General features: G+C 37.6%; 2 protein-coding genes across 2 annotated transcripts in view; one reads left to right on the top strand and one right to left on the bottom strand.

The window, feature by feature from the left end:
* The first annotated feature begins 2,164 nt into the window (after positions 1-2,164).
* On the top strand, positions 2,165-16,738 carry LOC107088590 (ras-related protein Rab-11B). Its single transcript, XM_015380870.1, has 5 exons — positions 2,165-2,370; positions 10,782-10,977; positions 12,677-12,870; positions 12,958-13,038; positions 16,064-16,738. Exons 1-5 carry the CDS (start codon positions 2,331-2,333, stop codon positions 16,207-16,209), a joined length of 657 nt encoding a protein of 218 aa, XP_015236356.1. The 5' UTR covers positions 2,165-2,330; the 3' UTR covers positions 16,210-16,738.
* A 2,422-nt stretch (positions 16,739-19,160) lies between these two features.
* Positions 19,161-21,451, bottom strand: part of LOC107088619 (E3 ubiquitin-protein ligase MARCH2-like) — a 10,135-nt gene continuing 7,844 nt past the window's right edge. Inside the window, exon 5 of the mRNA XM_015380903.1 lies at positions 19,161-20,251. Within this exon, the coding sequence (XP_015236389.1) occupies positions 20,096-20,251 (156 nt within the window). The 3' untranslated portion in view covers positions 19,161-20,095. The remainder of the gene's footprint in view (positions 20,252-21,451) is intronic.

Genomic DNA, 21,451 nt, shown 5'->3' on the forward strand with positions numbered 1-21,451 from the left:
ATGACTTATTAAAAAAAAAAAAATGAATGGCTTTCTGCTTTTATACCTGAAATTGAAAAACATTAAAATTTAAAGATTTGGTTGACTTTAAGACCGCTCATTTTACGTACAAAGTAAATAATAATTTGTTGCCAGTACATATTCAGGGTCTGTTTTTGATCAAGGACACTGCTTATGATCTCAGAGGGTATAAAATGTTCAGAAAACCAAAAGCAAGAACAAATGTTAAACAACATTTTATTTCTTTTGTTGGGGTTGATGTATGGAACAAATTAGATCAGGAGCTAAGTGATTGTACAACAATAACAAGGTTTAAAAACATATTTAAGAATAATATGATAAGCAATTATGAAACATGTGAATGCAAATAGGAACAGTAAGATATTTAGTGCGTTACCTTTTTTTCTTTCTTTCTTTTTCCTAAAAAAAATGTTATTATTTTAGAAGAATATTTTTTCCTAAAATCATACGTTGGTATGTATTATTTATCATCATTTATTAGCCATCTTTTTATCTTTTTTTTTTCTTTTGCTTTGCAATCCAATGTAGATTGGCTTTGGAGGGTGGGCATTATAAGCTTCTTGCTTCTGCCAATACACCCTTTTCAGACTGTTTAAATTTATGTTATATGGACATATACTGTCTTTATTATATACATGTATGTTTGAAATAAATAAATAAAATAAAATACCCATGCCTAAACCAAACATTCCCATATTATTTAGATAAATTATGTGTAAAACAATTGTAGTTAATGATAATCTGGCATCTTTATTGTATTACTGAAGTGTTTATTACAATACATATGCCAGTAAATATGTTTACAAATATGCCAATAATTATGTTTAATAAAATAAATATGTAAAAAAAAAAAAAAGTGAACGCACTGTATATAATGTATATATCCCATGCACATTTTTCTTCCTTTAACACTTTCTTCTTCTCCTTTGACTATTTGAGATGATTTAACAAGTAAATTTCTCCACTTTGAGATCAATACAGTCAATCAATCAAACAATTTAATTAATACATACAATGTTTTCCTAAGCTTAAAAGTAATCTGTAGTTGGTATTTTATTTCAACTGCTCCCGTTCCATGTATCAGATCTCCAGATGACCATTTTTTTTTTATTCAACTGACCAAGGGTGTAACTTTCTGATGAAAGTTGGTGGGGTCACTCTTAGGGTGGGGTCTGATGGACCTACAGTTACTCCACACAAACGCTTTCAAAAGGGTTTGTATTTCCCAAAAATGAGCTCAAACATATATGTATTGAATTAATTGCTTTCCTATTGTTGAGAACATCAAAGACCCAAAATACACTGACATTTATACTTATAGATAGACATTAATGTGTATATAAAAAAAGGGATGAATAACAGCCGTTTCCGATGCAAACAGAATAGAATAGAATTTAACTTTATTGTCATTGCACTGTCACGAGTACAAAGCAACGAAATGTGGTTTGCATATATCCAGAAGTGCTATACAGGATATACATATTATTGCAGGTGTATGTACAAGCAAAAAGTAATAGTTAGGGACTGTAAAAAGTTGTGTATAAATATGAATATGGGAGCTACATGCACAGATTATACAGATTGTACAGAATATACAGGAATGTTAGTAAAAGGATTATATATGTATTTGGGGGTTTATAATACAAGATAAATAATGGCAGATAAGATTTACAGATTGTGTAGAGATTGTGTATGTGTGTGAGGGGAACAGTCCATATATTATTGTTATTGTATGAGGGGATACATATGCAATATATTATGCCTCCCTAGTATGTACATATATTAGTTTCATTCATCCTCCCATCAATCTATTCAGAAAAATGTAGATTGATTGATGGATATTTTTCCTTTCAGCTACATTGGTGATTATCCTCCTTCAAAAGCAGGAATATCAAATTTAGAAAATGTTCCCATATATTGCCAAAGTCTATGAATTTAAATTATTGGTGGGGACATGTCCACACCAGTCCTTGAGAAAGTTACACCTGTTAACTGACTTTATTTTGTCCCTATAATAAATGCTATGCTTAGATGGAGGATAAAGCAGATGAGTTGACAGGTATCTGGTGGCATGCCGGCGTGGAGCGCCTCCCAGTGGAAGGTATTTGAACTGCAGGACGTCTCCCCTCCCTCTGCAGAGAAGGGAGCTCTCCTCTTTTCTGCGACCAGCTCCTGCCTTGACAGCCGACACTGGCGCAGAGTCTGAGCGCAAATCTTTCCCTTATTTTTCTGGCACAAAGCGACCATCCACACCCACAGCCTCCACTCATCCTCTTCCGGAGAAAAGCGCTGGAGCGGCCTCGTCTAGAATGGGGAACCGAGACGACGAATACGATTTCTTGTTCAAAGGTAAAAATCATAAATAAATAAATAAATAAAGGGCATAAGAATATGTTTACATCCCCTCTCAAAGCAACGTTTTAAGAATGATTGTGCATTTTGTCTTTGTTATTGCTGAGCATGATCATCTGTTGCAGGAATTTCAACACAATCCCGTTACATTACACATATATTTATATATTGGGTAATTAATACGCAACATGCGCTGCTTTTAAAATAAACTTTTATATCAGGACAGTTTTCTTATTTATTTAGAAACACTAGATTATTTCCCATTATGTATTGTATTCAGGCCTTTTGGCCTTTACCTGCTGATCAATAACATTCATTCATTGCTACATTAGGACTCACTGCAGCTGCTGCGGTGGAAAAACTTCCCTTTATTTCATGTCTGTCATTCTGACGTTAGGCCTGAAAGGGTGTCGCCGAGTCTGAAGCGGTACCAGCAGGGGCGGAGCTAGATGGGGGGCCAGTGGTGGCCATGGCCACAACTGTGGCCCCCCCTAACATTCTTCCCCCTCTAATACAGATGGTGGCAGCAGTAAGACTCTCAAGTGGAATATTCATTTACATGTTTCATGTATTATTTAGTATTTTTTCATTTATTCATAATTTCTTGACAGCAAAAACAGTGTGGGTAATTATACACATAAATATAGTAACATTAAATATGATAAGTACAGAATTCATGCCCTTTTCAGAACTAGATTTTATTTTTTATGGGGTAAAGAGAAAATTAAGTGTCTCTGCAAGTCATCTAGGAGTCTTCAGTGAAATTAAAGATAAATAACTATTTTAATAAAAATTTATTAAATAATCAATTTATGTTGATATTAGTATTTGTAAATATCAATGTTATGCAGAATGATTATTGATACAAGTAGGTAAGTAATGACAATGGAAAAGATGTTTGCCCCAGAACTCAAACCTGGAATAATTGTATCCACTATATCTTTTATCTTAAAAGCACACATATATGCGTCTATTTGTTAGCAAAGGTTGTAGGAAAGTATAGTTTGTCTTATCTTTGGCCTGACCCAAAGTTCTGGTGCCTATCCACTTTTGGCCACCCCTCAGTTTACATTGGTTATTGCCTGGCCACCCTTATAAAAATTTGTGGCTACGCCTCTGTACCAGACCCAGGTCCACTGCGCTTGGGGTCCAGAATGGCCTCTTTGATCCTAAAATCAGCTCCTGTGGCACATTAACATCCCGGGCTTGTATAAGCCAGATAGACCGTTTAGATATAACAAAGTATCCTCTGTGGGATGAATAGAGCATCTGCCGGAGGCGAGGAGTCTCTCCCTCCCTCCCTCCTTGTGTTTTCTCCCCCTTGCCGAGCCTTATACCCGTCCGAAACAGGAAGGGCAAGGCGGCCAGAGACTGTGGATTCAGGGGTTGATGAAGCATGTTATCAGCTTCCTGCAGCCCTGAACTGGCCGATGCAGACGGGGACAACAAAGTTGGGCTACGTTTCCTTTTGTTGAGGAAGTAGGGAGAACAAAAAAGGCTCCACCTCTCCTGCTGCTGAGTGAACCATCAGCTTGATCTGTCACACTCAGACTGTATAAGCTTTCACTGCGTGAACAACCCTCCCTCTTTATGAGTTCCAGCATTTCCCTGCAAAGTTAACTGGATTCCTTGCCTTTGTTCCACCTCACATTCAGAGGCGTAGCTAGAAAATTTTAATAAGGGTGGCCACCCCTCACTTAACACTGAGGGTTTGCCGAAAGCAGATAGGTGCCAGAACCTCAGGGTTCCAACAAGAACAAGAACAACATCCATATTTTCTAAATAAAGACAAACTATACTTTCCCACAGCCTTTGATACCAAATAGACAAATATATTTAAACATCTGTGCTGACTAATTAAAGGTGTAGAACAGGGGTTTTTAATGTTTTCCAGGCCAAGGACCCCCAAACTGATGGAGAGATGGAGCGGGGACCCGCTAATGATATATATTGTGTGAAATTTGTTATATCAAGCTGGTCCTATAGTCACTCTATTACAGATGGAGTCATGTAGCGAAAGTAATTTCTCCCTGGGATTATTAAAGTATTTCTGATTCGGATTCCTGGTTGATGGGACAGGTGTTGTGAATGAAACGGTGCCCAGCTTGAAAGAGCTCCTGTGTGCCGCTGAATGTGTGCATTGATGACTGAAAGACTAATTCTGCCTCCATTTATTTGTCTACTACAGTGTGTTAAATTCATGTTAATGTGGATTTAAAGACATTTCAATTAGTGGGAAAAATGCAAAAAAAAAGTCTAATAACTTTAACTACCCCCATGCAGTACCTCCGTGGACCCCTTAGGGGTCACAGACCCCCTGTTGAAGACATCCAAGGTAGAGGACAACATTTCTGGGGCGAACATCTTCTCTATTACTCGAAAATTCTTCTGCATAAAATTTATATTTATATGCACTAATATCTACATTAAATTGATTTTTAAGTTATTATTAAAGTAGTTATTTATCTAGAATTACAGTGAAGACTCCTAGATGACTTGCAGAGACATAATTGTCTCTTTACCTCATATCACACAAAAATCTAGTTCTGAAAGAGCATGAAATCTGTATAACTCAACTTTAATGTTAGCATTTTGATGTGCAAAAACGCAGCGTTTTAGTTGTCAAGTACTTGTTTATATATGAAAAATTCAAATGTTGAATAAGTTTAAACTTTCCCCTTGAGAGTATTACTGCTGCCACCATCTGTATTAGAGGAGGAAAATGGTATGGGTGGCCACAGGGTGGGCCAGTGATTGGCTGAGGGTGGCCATGGCCACCCCTGGCCCCCCATCTAACCCCACCCCTGCTCAATTTGCACCTAGAAAATGTATTTTGTTGCAGAGTCACATGATACACCAACACTGATGTGCATGCACAGTGAATAAATGTGATAGGTAGGATTTAACTAGGGTTTCAGTTAAAGATTATTTTTGCAAATAGATTAATTTATGGATTTTTTTTTTTTGATTAATTGATTAATAATTGGATAACAAAAGATTTCTTAAAGAAGACTTTTTCCGAAACCAGGTGAAACTAAAACTTTTCCACTTGAAGAGTTCTGGATAGAGCATATTGATAGACAAAAAGGTTTTTTCTTAAATACAAAGTGTTTGTAATTTTTTTCTTCTTTACAATTTTGGTATAATTACTGCTCTAAGTGGTTTGTTCTGTCACCTATAAGCATGTTTCAGAGTCTCTATACTCCAGTTAACGATTAATCGGGTACTACATTAATTTCATGAATATTTCAACAATAGATTAATCACAATTAATCCGATTAATTGTGTTTAGCCCTAGATTTAACATTTCTTTTCTTTTACTTACTTAAAAAGGTCTGCAAATTGTGGCTTTGATTTGTATTCAGCCGACCTAATCCATTTACCACTACTTTGCAGCAATCACTGCTGCAAGACTTTTGGAGAGGGGGTCTGCCAGATTATAATAAAATTCATCTCAAGTGAGATTGAATGGAGAACATTATTTCTCACTGTTTATCTTTACAGCAACTCTACCAGTTCTCCTGCTCCATCTGAAAAAACAAGGCATTCCTACTATATTAATCTACCACTCATGGTGACATGCAGTATAGATGTTTGTCTTCTTCACATGGAATTATACAAGTTGAAAAACAAAGTTAAAATTTTAGGGTCATCTGACCAGAGAACTGTTTTATATGTATGTTTCCTACATGCATATGAAATACTACAAACAGAGGTTTGAATTACCCCTTTTCTTTTTTTTTAAACAGTGGCTGTCTTGGGCTACATGGTGAAGTAGTTTTTAGCACTGTTGCCTTGCAGAAAGAAGGTCATGTGTTTGAGTCCCAACCCTAGGCTCTTCGTAATAATAGTTTGAATGCTCTCCCTGTGCATGTTTGGTTTCCCTCTGCAAAAACATGACTCTTAGGTTTATTGGCATAGACTGGCGACTGGTTCAAAGTGTACCCTGCCTTTCGTCTATAGACTGCTGGAGATAGTTACCAGCCCCACTGGAATCCTGATGATAAGTGGAAGAAAATTGATCGATTGCTTTTTTGCCTCGGTTCAATTTCGGGCAGTTCGTTGGAGTTCATTACTATCATATGTCCTAGTATGGACATTTCCTTCCACCTGACGTGGATTTCAGTAGCTCCTCCAGAGTTGTTTTATCTTTTCTGCTTCTCTGCTAGATGCTTCCCAGACCCAGTCACTGGGAGACTACTGGGCATCAGAGTTACCCTTCTTTATTAACTTTTTTAGCTCCTTTAAGTCATTTGCTCTGTTGCTGTTATCCTAGCGGTCATGGTAGTAAAGAACACACTAGCAGCAATCTACTAGCCTCATGAGACCATCCTGATCTCGCGAGCTTTCAAGGTTTCACTCGCAGATCAGTCTGGCTACTTTCCGTTAAAGAAAATTTGGAGCAGTTCACCAAACGAACGTCCAATCAGCGTTGGCTTTGAGGCGGGTTGAGGTGTGACGCAACGAGAAGCGCGACCGTTCAGTCTAAAGAACATGGCGGCTTCAGCCGATGAAACTAGCATTAGCGTGGCTATCGAGCAAGTTTAATCGGAATTACAGAGTATTTCTTTACTGAAAGAAGAGCAAAACACTGCTCTGGAGGCTTTTCTCAGAGGAAAAGATGTTTTTGCTCTTCTCCCGACTGGTTTCGGCAAGAGTTTGATCTATCAATTGGCTCCTCCTCGTGGTTGCTCTGTTAGTACATCATATGCTTTGTTGATCTGATTGGTTTATTTGGCCCGTCTATCACCAACATAGGCCAATCAGCTAACCAGTATTTTCGCCCCTTCCCAAAATTACTTCAACGGAAGGTTTCCAGATGGATATGCGGAGTCAGGTTAGCAATCTACTGCAACCACCGAAGGCTCACTCCAGACTACTTTGTCCCTATTGTGGACAGCTCCACAGCTGCGTCTCAAATCACATCCTCTCTCATAATATTAATAGCTTTTAATTTGTTCCTTTTCTCTCTGAATCTACAGTCCTCTCCCTTGTTTTGTTCACATTGAGAATCAGATGATTGCTCTCACATTATGACATAAATTGGTTCCTCAGCTCCCTGAACTCTGCTTCTTGTCCATATCTAATGCATCCAGTGCCTGCAGTCATCCAGGAGTTTCTGCAGATGACATGACCATCCCCTGCGGTGGTCCTGTGCTGCTGAATACCTGATTAGAAAGTTGACCCTTAAGCCAAGGACCTTTCTTGGACCTTCATGTAATGGGATGTAAGGAAAACAACTTTATGGTGACTGTGAACTGTTCGCTGAGTTTTCTTTGGTACCTGAACAAGGCAGGAGGTCTTTAACATCACTGGAACTACCTCATGGGTTATAGAGTTGCTGTAGAATCTCACAGAGCTGTTTGGCATGGGCTCTCAGGACTCTGGGGCTGAAACCATCTGGACCTGGTGCCATGTTGTGATTGGGTCTCTCTAGCTGCCTCTTTAATTGTCTTCTAGCAGTAGACAGTTGTGAGGGAGCAGTACGATTTTTTGATTTGGTTGAGAACACCACATAGAAGCAGGAGGGTCCTTGGTAGAGGTGGAAAATAAAGCATTAGTGTAAAAGAGAAACTTTGGGTCAAAGGAGGCTGGGATGTCTGTTTGACTTCAGATAGGAGAGAAGAATGCTGATCTTTTTCCTGAAATTCACTCGTTCAAGAATATTATCTGTCCAGACCTCAGTCTATCCTATCCCCCTTTCTGCTGTCAGTCGCTGACCACATACTGTATCTCTGATATTGTTCTGCCAGTGCTTGCTTTAAGGCTCCTTGCTTTCGCATTGATTCTGTATTGTTCACAGTAATTCCCTGTCTCCCTTCCTGGAGGCTCTTTTTTCCTGTTCAGCAGTTCCTTCAGATCGCTAATCTAAGGTCTATTACTGTTGAAATATTTCACTTTTTGGATGAAGATGGTGTTATATATGTAAATACACACTTTATACACTTTCATTACATTGATGGCTTCTCATATTGCATTCAAGTCTGAAGCCTCAAGCAAGCCTCTCAGAGCTCCTTGACCTCCCTGTTACCATTTTCTTATCTTACATGAAGGTTGCCTGTTGGAAGTGAAAGTTGGAAGTGTAGCAGAGATTGAAATCCCCAGTTATTGCCACAATGCATCTGGCTGTTGTGTCTGTAGCTTAGCAAAAACTAAACTGATAACATTACGCACAGTGTCTGCAACAACAGAAGTTGGAATGTAAACAGTTAATGTAAAACAACACTAGTGAACTCTACTGGTAAATAATGTTAATGAAAAATAACTGCCAAAAATGTTTGGAGAGTAACAGCATTACACAATAACTGCCTTAATAACTGCATTCTATTTTTTTTTTTATATTAAATGTAACTACACTAGTTACCTTTTACATATCAAGAATGTTGTTACGTTACTTGCAGTCTAACAAAGTGAAAAATTCTTCAACTTGATCAATCAAAGCAACTTTTTATAAGCACACTCTCTCTGAAGTAGGTTGATTTTTACTGCAGGGAACACGAACATGATGCCGATTGGCTGAGAAGCTGCAGTGTGGGCTGGTGTTCAGCAGGTGTTGAACACAGACTGAGAGGATGGAGCAGAGCCACTGATTGAATGACAGCATTCCTTAAGAAAAGCCCACATTGAAATCAAAGGTTAAATGTTTCTGTTATTTGCTTATGATGCGTGGAAACAAAAACTTTATGTATGTTGGTTAGAAGCACCTCTAATCCAAAGAAGTGCCTCACATCATCTAAACACAGACTGACAGCTGGGTGCCCACATGTCCCTCTGTAATGCATGTTTAAAAAAAAAACAATAAAAAAAACTAAAATAAATTTACCTTTGTTTGATGTTATTGCAAAATTTGTTTAGTTTTTTTTAAATTGCTTGAAACGCATTATTCTTTTTAGCTTCATGCCTATTTCATAGCCATTCAAAGCCTCTCAATGTGCAAAAATATAGTTCCAAATCATCTAATTTACTTTATTGTTCTTTTATTATAAACAAAAAACATGATCCTATCTACTTACATATAGTGAAACTCACTTGTCTCATCACACACACTAAAGTGATGCAAATTCTTATACGTTTTCAAATGTGCGTTCCTTATGAATGTGAAACTTCTAATATTAGTTTATTGAACTTCCAGTTGAATTTAAAGTTTCAATAACTGGAAAGTTGATCAAAATTCTCAACATTTTAGATCATAAAAAATAACTACATAGGCCTTTGACTTTTAACAAGTTACTTGGATTGTCCTGTAACTGAGTGGCTAATCCAGTTACTTTTTTGGAGAAGTAACTAATAAATATAACTACTTAATTTAAGTAATGTTCCCAACATTGACAGCCAACAGTTCTACATCTGGGCTGCAGAAACAAAACCTCTCAGTAAAATATCCTGGATGACACAATCTGTTTCTCATCAGCACTGCCAACCCATCTGTTTTGCATTTTCCAGCTTTCTTTAAATCTCTGCCTGCTTGTATAAGCAGAAAACTTGACAGAAACACAAGGGAGTCAGTGATATGATCCTGCTGCTATGTTTTAGTAAAACACATAATACTGCATTCTCAATATTGTGGTTGTGTCCATGTTGGTGCTTGGGGTTCTTCTAACTTATTTTCTTCTTATATCACATTACCCATAATGATTGATTAAAAGAGATGGCTCAAATATCCTCCTCATCCTCTCTTTTTTCCTTGCTCCTGTTGCAAATCCTTGGCACCTCCTTATAAAATCAGCTTGGACTTGCATAGGTAGTTGAAGTATTATTTCAGCTTTTGAGATTTTAGAAAGCTGCTTCTTGGTGTAAAAAACAATTCTCTACGGCTAGTGCATAAAACAAATGTCCAAAAATCTAAAGATATTGACAAAAATCATTTCATTTGTACAATGTCCAACACCACAGGTAAAAACTTTGCTTACTTCTAAAGTAACTTTGAGTGCAATATCTTTCTCCATGGTTTTTATTTAGCAGTTTTGGAGCAAAGGAGGGTGAATAAAAATGTATAATACATTTTCTAGAATTTAATTTGAAGAACCAAAACCTTTTGTCTTATAATTTCTCTTCGTAACTTCTACAGGAAATGAAAAGGATAGTTGCTGTTTTGTCTGCATTTGTCACATAAATACACTGGAGCCTGTGATTGCCACCTTTGAAAAGTTTAAGGGGTTTTCAACAATATTTTTACAAGGCAATGTTTTCTAATATATACTATAGTCCAAGTCATAGATAACTTTTAATTACTTTAATATTAAATAAAGGGAAAAACTATTGAAATTCTGCATTTAAAATCAAGACATTTTTTTATCCTGAGTGTTTTGCTTTCCTATTTGACATTCCCAGCAGTTTTAAAGTTTAAAGAGCCCACCTTCTTGTTTTAACACCACAATAACATAATCTGTTATTCTTTTTCTCCATAGTTGTGTTAATTGGAGACTCAGGCGTTGGGAAGAGCAACCTGCTCTCTAGATTCACACGAAACGAGTTCAATCTTGAGAGCAAGAGCACCATTGGGGTGGAGTTTGCCACGCGCAGCATCCAGGTGGATGGGAAGACGATAAAGGCTCAGATTTGGGATACCGCAGGACAGGAACGCTACAGAGCCATTACTTCAGCGTAAGTCTGATGAACATCTCTGGCAACAGAATCGTTTAACAAACTGAAATTGTAGATGAATTACAAAGAGATGCTTTAAGAACTGCATCTACCTGGGAAAAATGTCCACTTTGTAATAGTGAGTACTTCTGCATTAAGGGATGTTTTGTCAGTTGTTTGTAATCATTTATGTGAACACAATAGCAAGGAGGAAGAACACCAACAATGATTTTAGAGAACCTGTTGTTGATATTCATCAACTTGGGAACCAATAAAAATCAAACAGGAAGTCAGTCCATTTTTGATTATGATGCAGAAGCAGAGGCTTTTTAAAAACACTCCATACTAATGTCACATCTTAAATATTTATAATGTTTTGAATAAGTACGATTATCTGAAACACCAAACTTAATATATAACAGTAATGGGAGCATCATGTCAAGGGGCAGCTTTTTCCAGGAGGTGCAGAGTTGAAGGGAAGCTCAATTCTTAAAAAACAAAACAAAAAACTGTTAGTAGATCATAAAGAAGAGTCAGATTGCTGGTTGTAAAATATTACAAAACCGTGTAGAAAATGCTTTCAAGTTCTCATTATTGTAGGGCTTTGAGCTGTTCTATCACATAAAATATATATATATTTTTTACTTTATTTGATCTCACATTAGAGAAATTTACCTCTGCATTTAACCCATCCACTTGTGGATCAGTGGGCTGCCATGGTGGGGCTCCCAGGGAGCAATGTGGGGTTAAAGGTTTTGCTCAGAGACCCACAGTGGCAGTCTGTGGGAGTGGGGCTCAAACTCAGAACCTCAGGATTCCAAAATCTACGCCCTAACCACTAGGCCACCACTCCCCATTTAAATCCCAATTAAATCCACTGAAGTTTAGAGAAAAAGTAAGAAGTCATTGAAAATTTTAGAAAAACGAACAATTAAATAAGGTCATTTAAAAACATAGCTGTTTAAAAATGCAGTCATCAATTGCAGTTTTATTTGAAAGGACCTACTTTCTCGTCTTTAAAAAAAAACAACAACCTGATAGCATGCTTTATATTTGCAGAAGTGATGGCTAGCAACATGTCTTAATAAATTGTATTTAAACAGACACAACTAAAGTAGAGAAGTTTGGCCCAAACGCACAGCCCTGCATGAACAATGCATAGCACACCCACTGTGATGGACAGATGATGATGCTGGCTTATTTTCCAGACATACGACCTGTGCTCCCTGCACTCATCTGGTCAGCAAAAACGAATAAATCCACAAAAAGGAAAGACCTCAGATCTCCATGAGATAAAGCAACATTAAAAATATGTAGCAGCCTAGATTTATCCCCTACTTCTATAAGCAGTGGATGTAAGGAGCTCTAACAGTAGATGAAAAGTTAATGTCAAACCTGCCATTTAATTTCAAGGTGTCCTCCAGCAATTTATGTCTCGTTTGATTTTTCTTCCAAAATTTTGACCTTATCAAAGACTTTGTTAGGAACAGATTTTTAATTATCATAAACACTATAGTTCAAACTAAAGATTTTTTATTCAAACAAACCCTTTGCTATTGGTGAAAATATTATATTAAAGTTTGTATTAAAAAAAATTCAAGCAGTGAGTATAAATGGGTTCGGATTGAAGGCAGTAAAAAAAAAAAAGTAAAGGCTCTAAGAAAGTAGGAGGTCTGACACACCTCATCCCTTTAACTTGTTGCCTTTGTTCACGTTCCAGATACTACAGAGGAGCAGTGGGGGCGCTGCTAGTGTACGACATAGCTAAACATCTGACCTATGAGAATGTGGAGCGCTGGCTGAAGGAGCTGAGGGACCATGCTGACAACAACATCGTCATCATGCTGGTTGGGAACAAAAGCGACCTGCGCCACCTCAGGGCTGTGCCCACAGATGAAGCACGGGCCTTTGCAGGTAACAGAAGAGTGTTGACCGTGAGTGGAAATAGTTTATTTCACTGAGTGGTTGACGTAATAAAACATTATGTTTGTAAACCCGCAGAGAAGAACAATCTGTCATTCATTGAGACCTCAGCTTTGGACTCAACAAACGTGGAAGAAGCCTTCAAGAATATTCTTACAGGTATGTTATCAGATTTTACACTCAGAAAATCAGAATTAAGAAAAGGAAAACAAGAAAGCAAGCCATACAAAAGCACATCTTACAATGGGAGCTGTTATAAGATCAGGAAGTATTTTTGTTTTAGCTCTTGAGATTATTTGTGGGTTATAATCTCTGGCCTGTCCTAAAAACAATGCAACAGCTGTTAAACCTACAGTTCCTCTTTTAAACATCTGATCAGAACCCAATCACTTGCAGTAAGAGGCAACATTGCACCAATTAATATTGTTGTTTTTTTTGTTTCCTATTTTTAGAATTCTCTCTTCCTTAAAATGTTCTGACAAAAATTTGCAGGTATTAAACTTCAGCCTCTTTAACTGTGCAAAGTCTGAGAAAATATGTTGGTGACACTGAGGTTAAGCTCCTTTCACACTTCAAATAAAAATCTTTTTCTCATCTCTATGTTTGATCTTTGATTAAATACCCTTTTCATAATACAGCTGTAGAATGTATTAAAAGCACCCAGTTAATTGTTAGTTAATTGTCAGCAGGATTAGTGTGAGGATGCAATGCCAGTGTATAATTTTGTTCTTAGTCTGTCTTATATTAAATAGGCACTATAACACCACATACACATGGTGATTTATTTTTGATTTAAGACTATCAGAATAAAAGCCTTTTGACATCAATTCATATAAAACATTTCACATTTTTATTTGTAAAAAGACTCAAAACCAAGAATCCCTGTTTATACAATTTGTGTTGGTGTGTAAAACAAGATCCCACTAAAATACACTTAAGTTTGTGGTTGTAATGGAAAAAACTGTGGGAAAACTACAAAGCATAAGAATATTCATGCACTGCAAGGTATAAAATGTAATAAGGTTACCTTTCTGAAAACTGTCCACTTACTTTCATTAAAATTATCATGACATTAATTTATGTTAATAAGGGCTGTGCATGTCGACAGCTATTTTATTTATTATTTTCTTGCACAAACCACCTTTAATATCAGGTGAGTAAATAAAAGAATTTTAGAGCAACTGTGATACTTCAGCTTTCTGGCTGCTATTGGTGCCCCAGAGCACGGGTGTGTGTGAATGACTGAAAATAGTGTAGAGTGCTCTTGAGACTTGATAAACATCATAGAAGCACAGGTCATTTACCTAATTTCTATTTATTAAAGGGAAAAAAACAGCCAAACCTACCCAGACTAATGTGAAAACATAGTTGATCCTGATGAAAACGGATCGATTAAAATTAAAAATGGATGAAAATTAATTTTCACAAGCCACACTCAGAAATCACTTATATAGAACCTAAATGACAAAATGACATTCACTTGTTCTAAATAAATTCTAGAACAGGTGACAAACCAGGCTATTAACATCCAGTTGTTTGGATCTTCATGAGGCTCAGTACTTTATTGAAAATATTCAGCAGACTGAGAAGACAAACCATTTTTTAAGAAGGGCCATTACATCCAACATAAAAGTAGGAGAGCATTCTATAAACATAGGATCATTGCAGCAGTTAGACTCGGTAGTGATAGTGTAATGGCAGGAGTGTGTTAAGATCTGAGCCACTTGCCATAATACATGGAATGATACTGTACCCTCTGCCAGATAAAAGGAATATGTCTGACCAGCAGTTTATCAACTGAATCAGACATGGTTTATGCAGCAGATAATGATTCACTGGATGTCGTGAGAGAGTGGAGGATGAGAATGGCTGGTGTATAGTGAGATTCCGCAATAAATGCAAAACTCTCTGCAGGTTCTTGTCTTTGTCGTCCGCTCTATTCAGCTGGCTTTTGAAACACACTGGGTAACGCAATAGTTACTTTTACTAGTAACTAGTTACTTTTATTGTGGAGTAACTCAGTTAGTAACTCAGTTACTTTTTGGGAGAAGTAACTACGGTAGTAACTATAACTAATTACTTTTTCAAAGTAACGTGCCCAATACTGCTAATAAATACAATTCAAATTCATTTGAAAGCACAGGATATCGACTTTGTTATTCAAATATGTTTGATGAACTGATTTTCAACAAAAAAAATCTTTATAGGATAAATATTTTTCAAACCACTGTGTCTTTAGATATTTATGTCTCTATTTGAGGATTTAACCTTCTGGAGGCTTAGACCTAGACCCCTGGAGGACAAAGAGACCCCTATTTCATTGTTCTGTTTAATTCTATCTCTATTCTCCCACTCTGCAGAATCTGTTATGCTCCCTCTGTTTTTTCTCAGAGTAGCTTTGCCTCGTCTGTTCCCGTTTGGCTGTGACACCATCCTGGAGAGAAATATCAGCTATGCTGCTGCCATCAACACCCTTGTTTATAGATGTTCGAGATCTGCCTGTTTTTCAGTGTAGTCCTGTTTCTCTGACTGTGACTGACTGTATGTGTTCTCCATCCTCTGACATGGGCGCTGGCTTGGAGCCTGCCGGGCTATTTCCTGGATGCGGCCGCCGTTTATAGTTGCCTTTTGTATCTCTTCTTGTCTCCTTGAACCCCCAGTCGGCCTTGGCAGATGGTCGCTCACTCTGAGCCTGGTTCTGCTGGAGGTTTCTTCCTGTTAAAAGGGAGTTTTTCCTCTCCACTGTCGCTACAAGCATGCACTCAACCAATGAGTCGATGCAATCAACTGGTTTTCCGTAGATAGAAAACTTTGAATTGGTTTGACTGGATGATCTGGTGAACTGTAAAGTGCCTTGAGATGACATGTATTTTGAATTGGCGCTATATAAATAAACTGAATTGAACCACTGTAGCACCTGGAATGCTGTTTTTAGTTCCCAGAATAGCTGCTGTTTATATTTGGTCAAAATGTTTCTCACTGTATGATTCATTAAGGTGCAGTTCTGTGTTTCACTGCTGTAGGATAGACTTTGCATGCCTAACTTCCTCTTACCAAGCTTATTTCCCTTTCCAGTTTAGCGATGCAGTATTTTAGGTATCCTGTGGTCAGGAAGGGTTAACCTTACAAAGGTGCAAACAGGATATTAACAGTCTTCTCTGTTTTTATCTATTCCATAAAACAGAAATCTACCGGATTGTATCGCAGAAACAGATTGCTGAGCGATCTGCCCACGACGAGTCCCCAGGAAACAACGTGGTGGACATCAGCGTCCCTCCGACCACGGATGGACAGAGAGGGAGCAAGCTGCAGTGCTGTCAGAACCTGTAACCTCCCAGAAAACCGTCCTGCCTCACCTGGGCCGATTATTAAATGAGATCCACTAGTGTTGATGTGCTTTCAATTATGCTGGGTGCAATAAGTCAGAAGCAGCACTTTTTTTTTTTTTTTTTTTTTAAATCAGTTCCATTCACAGATTTCAAGTAGTAATCTGACCCAGGTATGGTCAGAAATCCCCCTGGCCCAAAAACAGGACTGAGGGTAAACACAGAGCAGCTATCAGTTAGTTAGCACAACAGTGTAGCAGAATAGCCTCGTCTGAGACCCTGTGTGACTCCACATCTTTTTGGTAGAATCAGGCACAAACTAAGGGCCCGGGTTTGAAGTCCTGCCGGTTTCACTTGGATCAGCAGTCCTGTCTTTGGGCCCCTCTCCTTCAGTAATCATCCCAGAAGTGGTTGTGATGCTACTGACGCTTACTTTGTTTTGTGTAAAATAAATTTTGTTTCTGTTTGTTTGGTTTTGATAGCTTGTCTGCTGACATACATTATATTAATGCCATTGAATTAAATTTTACAATATTACTTTGCAGCGTGCTTTCTTTAAATATACATATAAATGAACATACAGTCCTTGCGTGACACATTTTATGATTGCTTCACAAATGGGACTGCAGATGAATAAAGATTGAAGTAGGAAGCTATTTCTGTTAGAAGGGTTAAAAGAAAGGTCAGTCTCTCGAATAGTTTTATAGCACTTTTAATAAGTTTAGAAAGCATATTTTGTCGCTTTCCCCACATCTGAACAGACTCAGAAGCATGAGGATAAAATGTGAGTCTTATGACACGATCTCTTCTCTAGAGTTTGGACTTCAGAAGCCACATTCCTACATTCATTACCTAACTTGCTTACTGATCTTTAAGAGATACTGCTAGAACTTTTTCACGTGGAATTAAAATATCAATGACAACAACATGATAGATTATTTGAAAAGCACAGGACATTAGATTGTCCAGGGGACAAAGAAAATAAGCTTCTGTGTATCTCTACTTTTACTCAAATATTTTATATAAGAAAATATGATTGTATAGAACGATTGCACAAAATATTGTATAAAGCTCCTAAAGCATTAAAAAAAAAATCCTTGTGATTTGAAGGTAAAGACACAGCAATTTGTTAACAACCCTGTTAAAAGTTTAAAGAGCCTAAATATAATCTTTTCATTAATTTGAACTATTGCAGAAATACATTATTTGATGCACCGGTAATATATATACACATTAATATATATATATATATATATATATATATATATATATGCTAAAGCATTTATGTATAGATTTATGCTTTATATTACATCTAAATAATCAAAAGTTTCTAATTTATTGGTTAGAATCGGCAAATTCTTTTATTTTACAGACCATTACCATGCAAAACCTACTTTTTTTAAAGGGCTTAAACAATGTTATACAACTCTGCCATTGAATCCTCCCCATACTGGTGTTTTGTTTGATTCCTATATGTCTCAGTAAGCGTCAGAAATTCCACTCTCTGATCAGCAGCTCTTCCCAGGCCTACACAGAGCATTGTTTACCTGTTCCCTCCAGAAGGCCACTAGCTTGACCATGCCTCGCCTGTCCCGTTATCACCTCCCCCTTTTGTGATTGGAGAGCTGTGATGTGAGGAAAAACGAAATTTTTCAGGTTCCATGTAAGACTGTGTCTCTTTTAGTATGTGATCTTCACAGTGACAGCAACTGTTCATGAAAATGTTCTTTTTAGGGCTGTAAGAGGTCTCAGAATTCTTAAAGGAGAGCGTAATTGTGGTGTGATGTAGCATCTTTAAATGGGTGGAGCAGAGGCGGCTACTTCTACTACACTGGGAAAATAGTAAGGAAAAATAGTAACCGAAACAACTAATATCCCATTAGAATAAAATACTCTGTAATAAAAAAAGGCTATATTTGATCAGATTTATGCCTGTACTTGATTTTGGAAGGCTTAAAAGGCAGAAGAGGAAACCTTCAAAGTTTTCTAGTTTTTAAAAAAGGTTCTTAACCGATCCAACATTTAAACCAGCATTGATGATTTTCCAACATAACTTTAAGTGGGGATGGAGTGCATTTTTAAATTTTTATGCCATTTCACACAAGGCTCGCATTATTTGTTGCAAAATAGTTAATGTTAGTCTAATCTGATTATCAACATGGGCTGTTCCTGCAGAGTTTAGCTAAATCTGACAATTTTTTTTTTTTGTAATGTTAGGAAATAATTATTTATTGCATTACTTTTGGCCTCATTATGCTAGTGGCTTTTGTGTAAAAAAAATACTATGTACCCCTGACTTCAGTCTTCATTGCAGATTTCTAGTAGAGAGCTTGTTTTCTTTCCGCTCTCTTACCATCCTCCATACTGTGCATTATGGCAAGAGGAACGTGTGCTTGTCTCACACCTTGTTGAAAAAAGGCTAACAGAAACAGATCTGTGTCATTACATTTCACACCCCAGAGAAATGGGAAACACTTATAGAAATCTAACAATTTTAAACCATAAAGAATAAATAATGTTATTAATGGTTCTTCAAAGGATTTTTTAGGGGTCCCAAATAATGCCACCATAATTATTTCAACTTTTTATATATATATGGCTGCAAATGGTGGTTACAACCTTATTACACATCTTTATCAGGAGTGCCATCACAATTGTCTGCATTCTAAACCTAAGCTAAAATAAGTAAGCAAATCCCAGTTCACACTATGTCCAGGAGTCCCTCATGTTTTATTGCACAATAACCCAAACTTTCCAGGGGGGGATGAAGCAGGAAGACTACAGTAACACAAAATACTTTTAGTATACATTGATTGACATCTCAAAGCACATTTCTCTTTTGCTTTTGCTGAGCACCCACCTGGTCTCAAACCATGCATCGCTATTTTATGCAGGGTATTCAATCTCTCCAATCTAAACACAGTTTTTCTCTTATTTTCAAAACCTGCATTTTTCGTAGCTTTGAAGATACTACCATGGATAATTGCTAGGCCGCTCAGTTCATGAGTGATGCATTTACATGTGGAGTGAGTCTATTTCCTAATGACAATAGAAGAGACATCATCCAATTAGAGTATAAACACCTTATCATGCCTTCAATAATTTTTCATGGGTCATTTAGTGTTATTTCACAAAATACAAGTTCTGGTATCCCCTCTTGAAGCGTGTGACAAATGCACTGTGGCTCCCTTTAATGACCAAGGAGGGACACGATTTAATGTTTTCTAAAGAAACCGTAGCGTAAAACCTTTACCTGGAAAGTTAATGCTTAAGATTGTAGACGGGGGACAGTTGTCCTCTACTTGTCAAACAAACAAAACAAAAAAGGAGTATTCACAGCTAGACTTTGTCAATCTTCTTTGCTTAGATCCCCATCCTTGCAGACTACTGTTCGTCCACGGTTCAAAACCAGTTAAATACATTGTGCAGGGGCATTATAAGGGAATTATAGGTAGTGAATACGTCTCTTATTATACTGTAGTAGCATGCTGATCAGTTATATCCTGCTACATTAGCTTGTGTCTTAGTATTTCATAAGTTTCTGCCACTTACATAAAAATTCAGGCTGGTTAGTCCATTCTTTGTGTCAATTTCTTCACATCCTAGTACTGGTGGATACACAGTTTTACCTGACATGACTCTGAAATCTGTTCTTTCCAAATCCACTTTTGTGGTCAGCCAATATTAAGTCGTCTTTTTTTTTTTTGTTTTGTTTTTTTAAAATCAAGCGCTTTAACAAAAAAATCATGAGGAGAAAGCAGCTCTTTCCCTTCAGGATCGTCAATATGAAGTGCAAAAGTTCAATATTACTATGATTAAACTTGTTTTTAGAGAGTGCTTGTGTGGGCTTGATTTGCATTATCTCCCCCCTCCCAGCCGACGCTCTGCACTCATACAATGGTTTCGTCAGTCATTTTCTTGGTCGACTTGGTCGGCACCGAACGCTGGGTGGTGTGCGCCCCCTTCATGTCGGGCATGAGCAGGCGCACTTTCTGATTGGTCCTCCTCCACTCCGAATAAAGCTGACAGTGATACCGAAATGACACCTGAGTGGGGTGACAAAAAGGAAAGGAGAGGGAAGAAAAAGAGTGTCAATAAAACTGAAAGAATGTTAGAGACAAAGCACTGTGGATGTAACAGATGAGAATTTGGAGACTGAAAAAGAAAAAGGCTCTTTTGTTCCAAGGAATTTATTGCTGCACTTTCCACTGTTCCTTTTAGTTGTTTGCATAGATTCACAGTAGAGCCTTTTTCACTTTTAAATAACACCCAGATAATATGAAGAAAAAAATGTCTGATCTCACTCAGCTATGAAATTCTGTTCAGGCATGTAGATTCTCTGAAGCTTCCAGCAAATTGCTCTGTGCGATGAATAACAACATGCAGATAAAGTCCTTCTATCCTCCCATATCATGCTTAGAGTTGCCAAAAAAACACTGAATAGCAGTTTTCAGAACAGAAAAACCTTTAATGTATCCTACAGGGTTGTAAAATCCCAACATAAAGCTGTGGAAAACTATAGTTAAAGGATTTCTTTTTTTCAAAACAAAGCTTTAATCAGATCGGCAGTTAAGATACCTTTACTGACTAAAGCCCCATTTACACCAGCCTTTTAAACTGCCGAGAATGGTCTGAGCACGGTAACTGAGATAAATGTTTAGAGAAATGGTTATACTCCCGCAGCAGTTTTTCGCAGTGAGCTTGTCGGAGATACTTTTGATTTATGCTCAATATTAAAGGGTGGTCTATGCTATGTTATTCAACGCCACAACGCAAGAGGGACAATCACAAACTAGCTGTGGGTTTAGATACGGCGTTGAGGACGTGGGGGAAAGTTTGTGCGACAACGGAGGGACATGAGTGCGAAAAAGAGCGGGGATCCAGGTGGAAACAGGGTCCCTGCTAGGGTTGGGAATTTATATGATTTTCACGAATCCGATTACCGTATCGATTCTGTGAAACAATGAACTTGGTAAGTACACAGTGACATTCGTCTACCTTCGCCTAGGTCATTCTATTTCTGCCTGCCTCGGTGAAAACAGAAGGCAGTGAACGGGAGCTGCCAGCCTCTCAGCCAGCCAAGCTACCCGTCTTGTCAGTTATCTACCGTATTTTCACGACCATAAGGCGCACCGTACTAAAAGGCGCACTCTCAGTTATGTGTCCCATTTCTGTATTTAACACACACATAAGGCGCACCGGACTATAGGGCGCGTTTTTTATATACAGGTAAATGTCCTCTACTA

The sequence above is a fragment of the Cyprinodon variegatus genome, unplaced genomic scaffold (assembly GCF_000732505.1).
Source record: "Cyprinodon variegatus isolate N-32 unplaced genomic scaffold, C_variegatus-1.0 Scaffold224, whole genome shotgun sequence".
NCBI classification, from domain to species: Eukaryota; Metazoa; Chordata; class Actinopteri; order Cyprinodontiformes; family Cyprinodontidae; genus Cyprinodon; species Cyprinodon variegatus.

Excerpts from the sequence above, each read along its gene's own strand:
- LOC107088590 (XM_015380870.1), top strand. The coding sequence starts at position 2,331 with ATGGGGAACCGAGACGACGAATACGATTTCTTGTTCAAAG. Across the intron at positions 10,978-12,676 it reads TACAGAGCCATTACTTCAGC|ATACTACAGAGGAGCAGTGG; the intron begins GTAAGTCTGATG and ends TTCACGTTCCAG. Across the intron at positions 13,039-16,063 it reads CTTCAAGAATATTCTTACAG|AAATCTACCGGATTGTATCG; the intron begins GTATGTTATCAG and ends TCCATAAAACAG.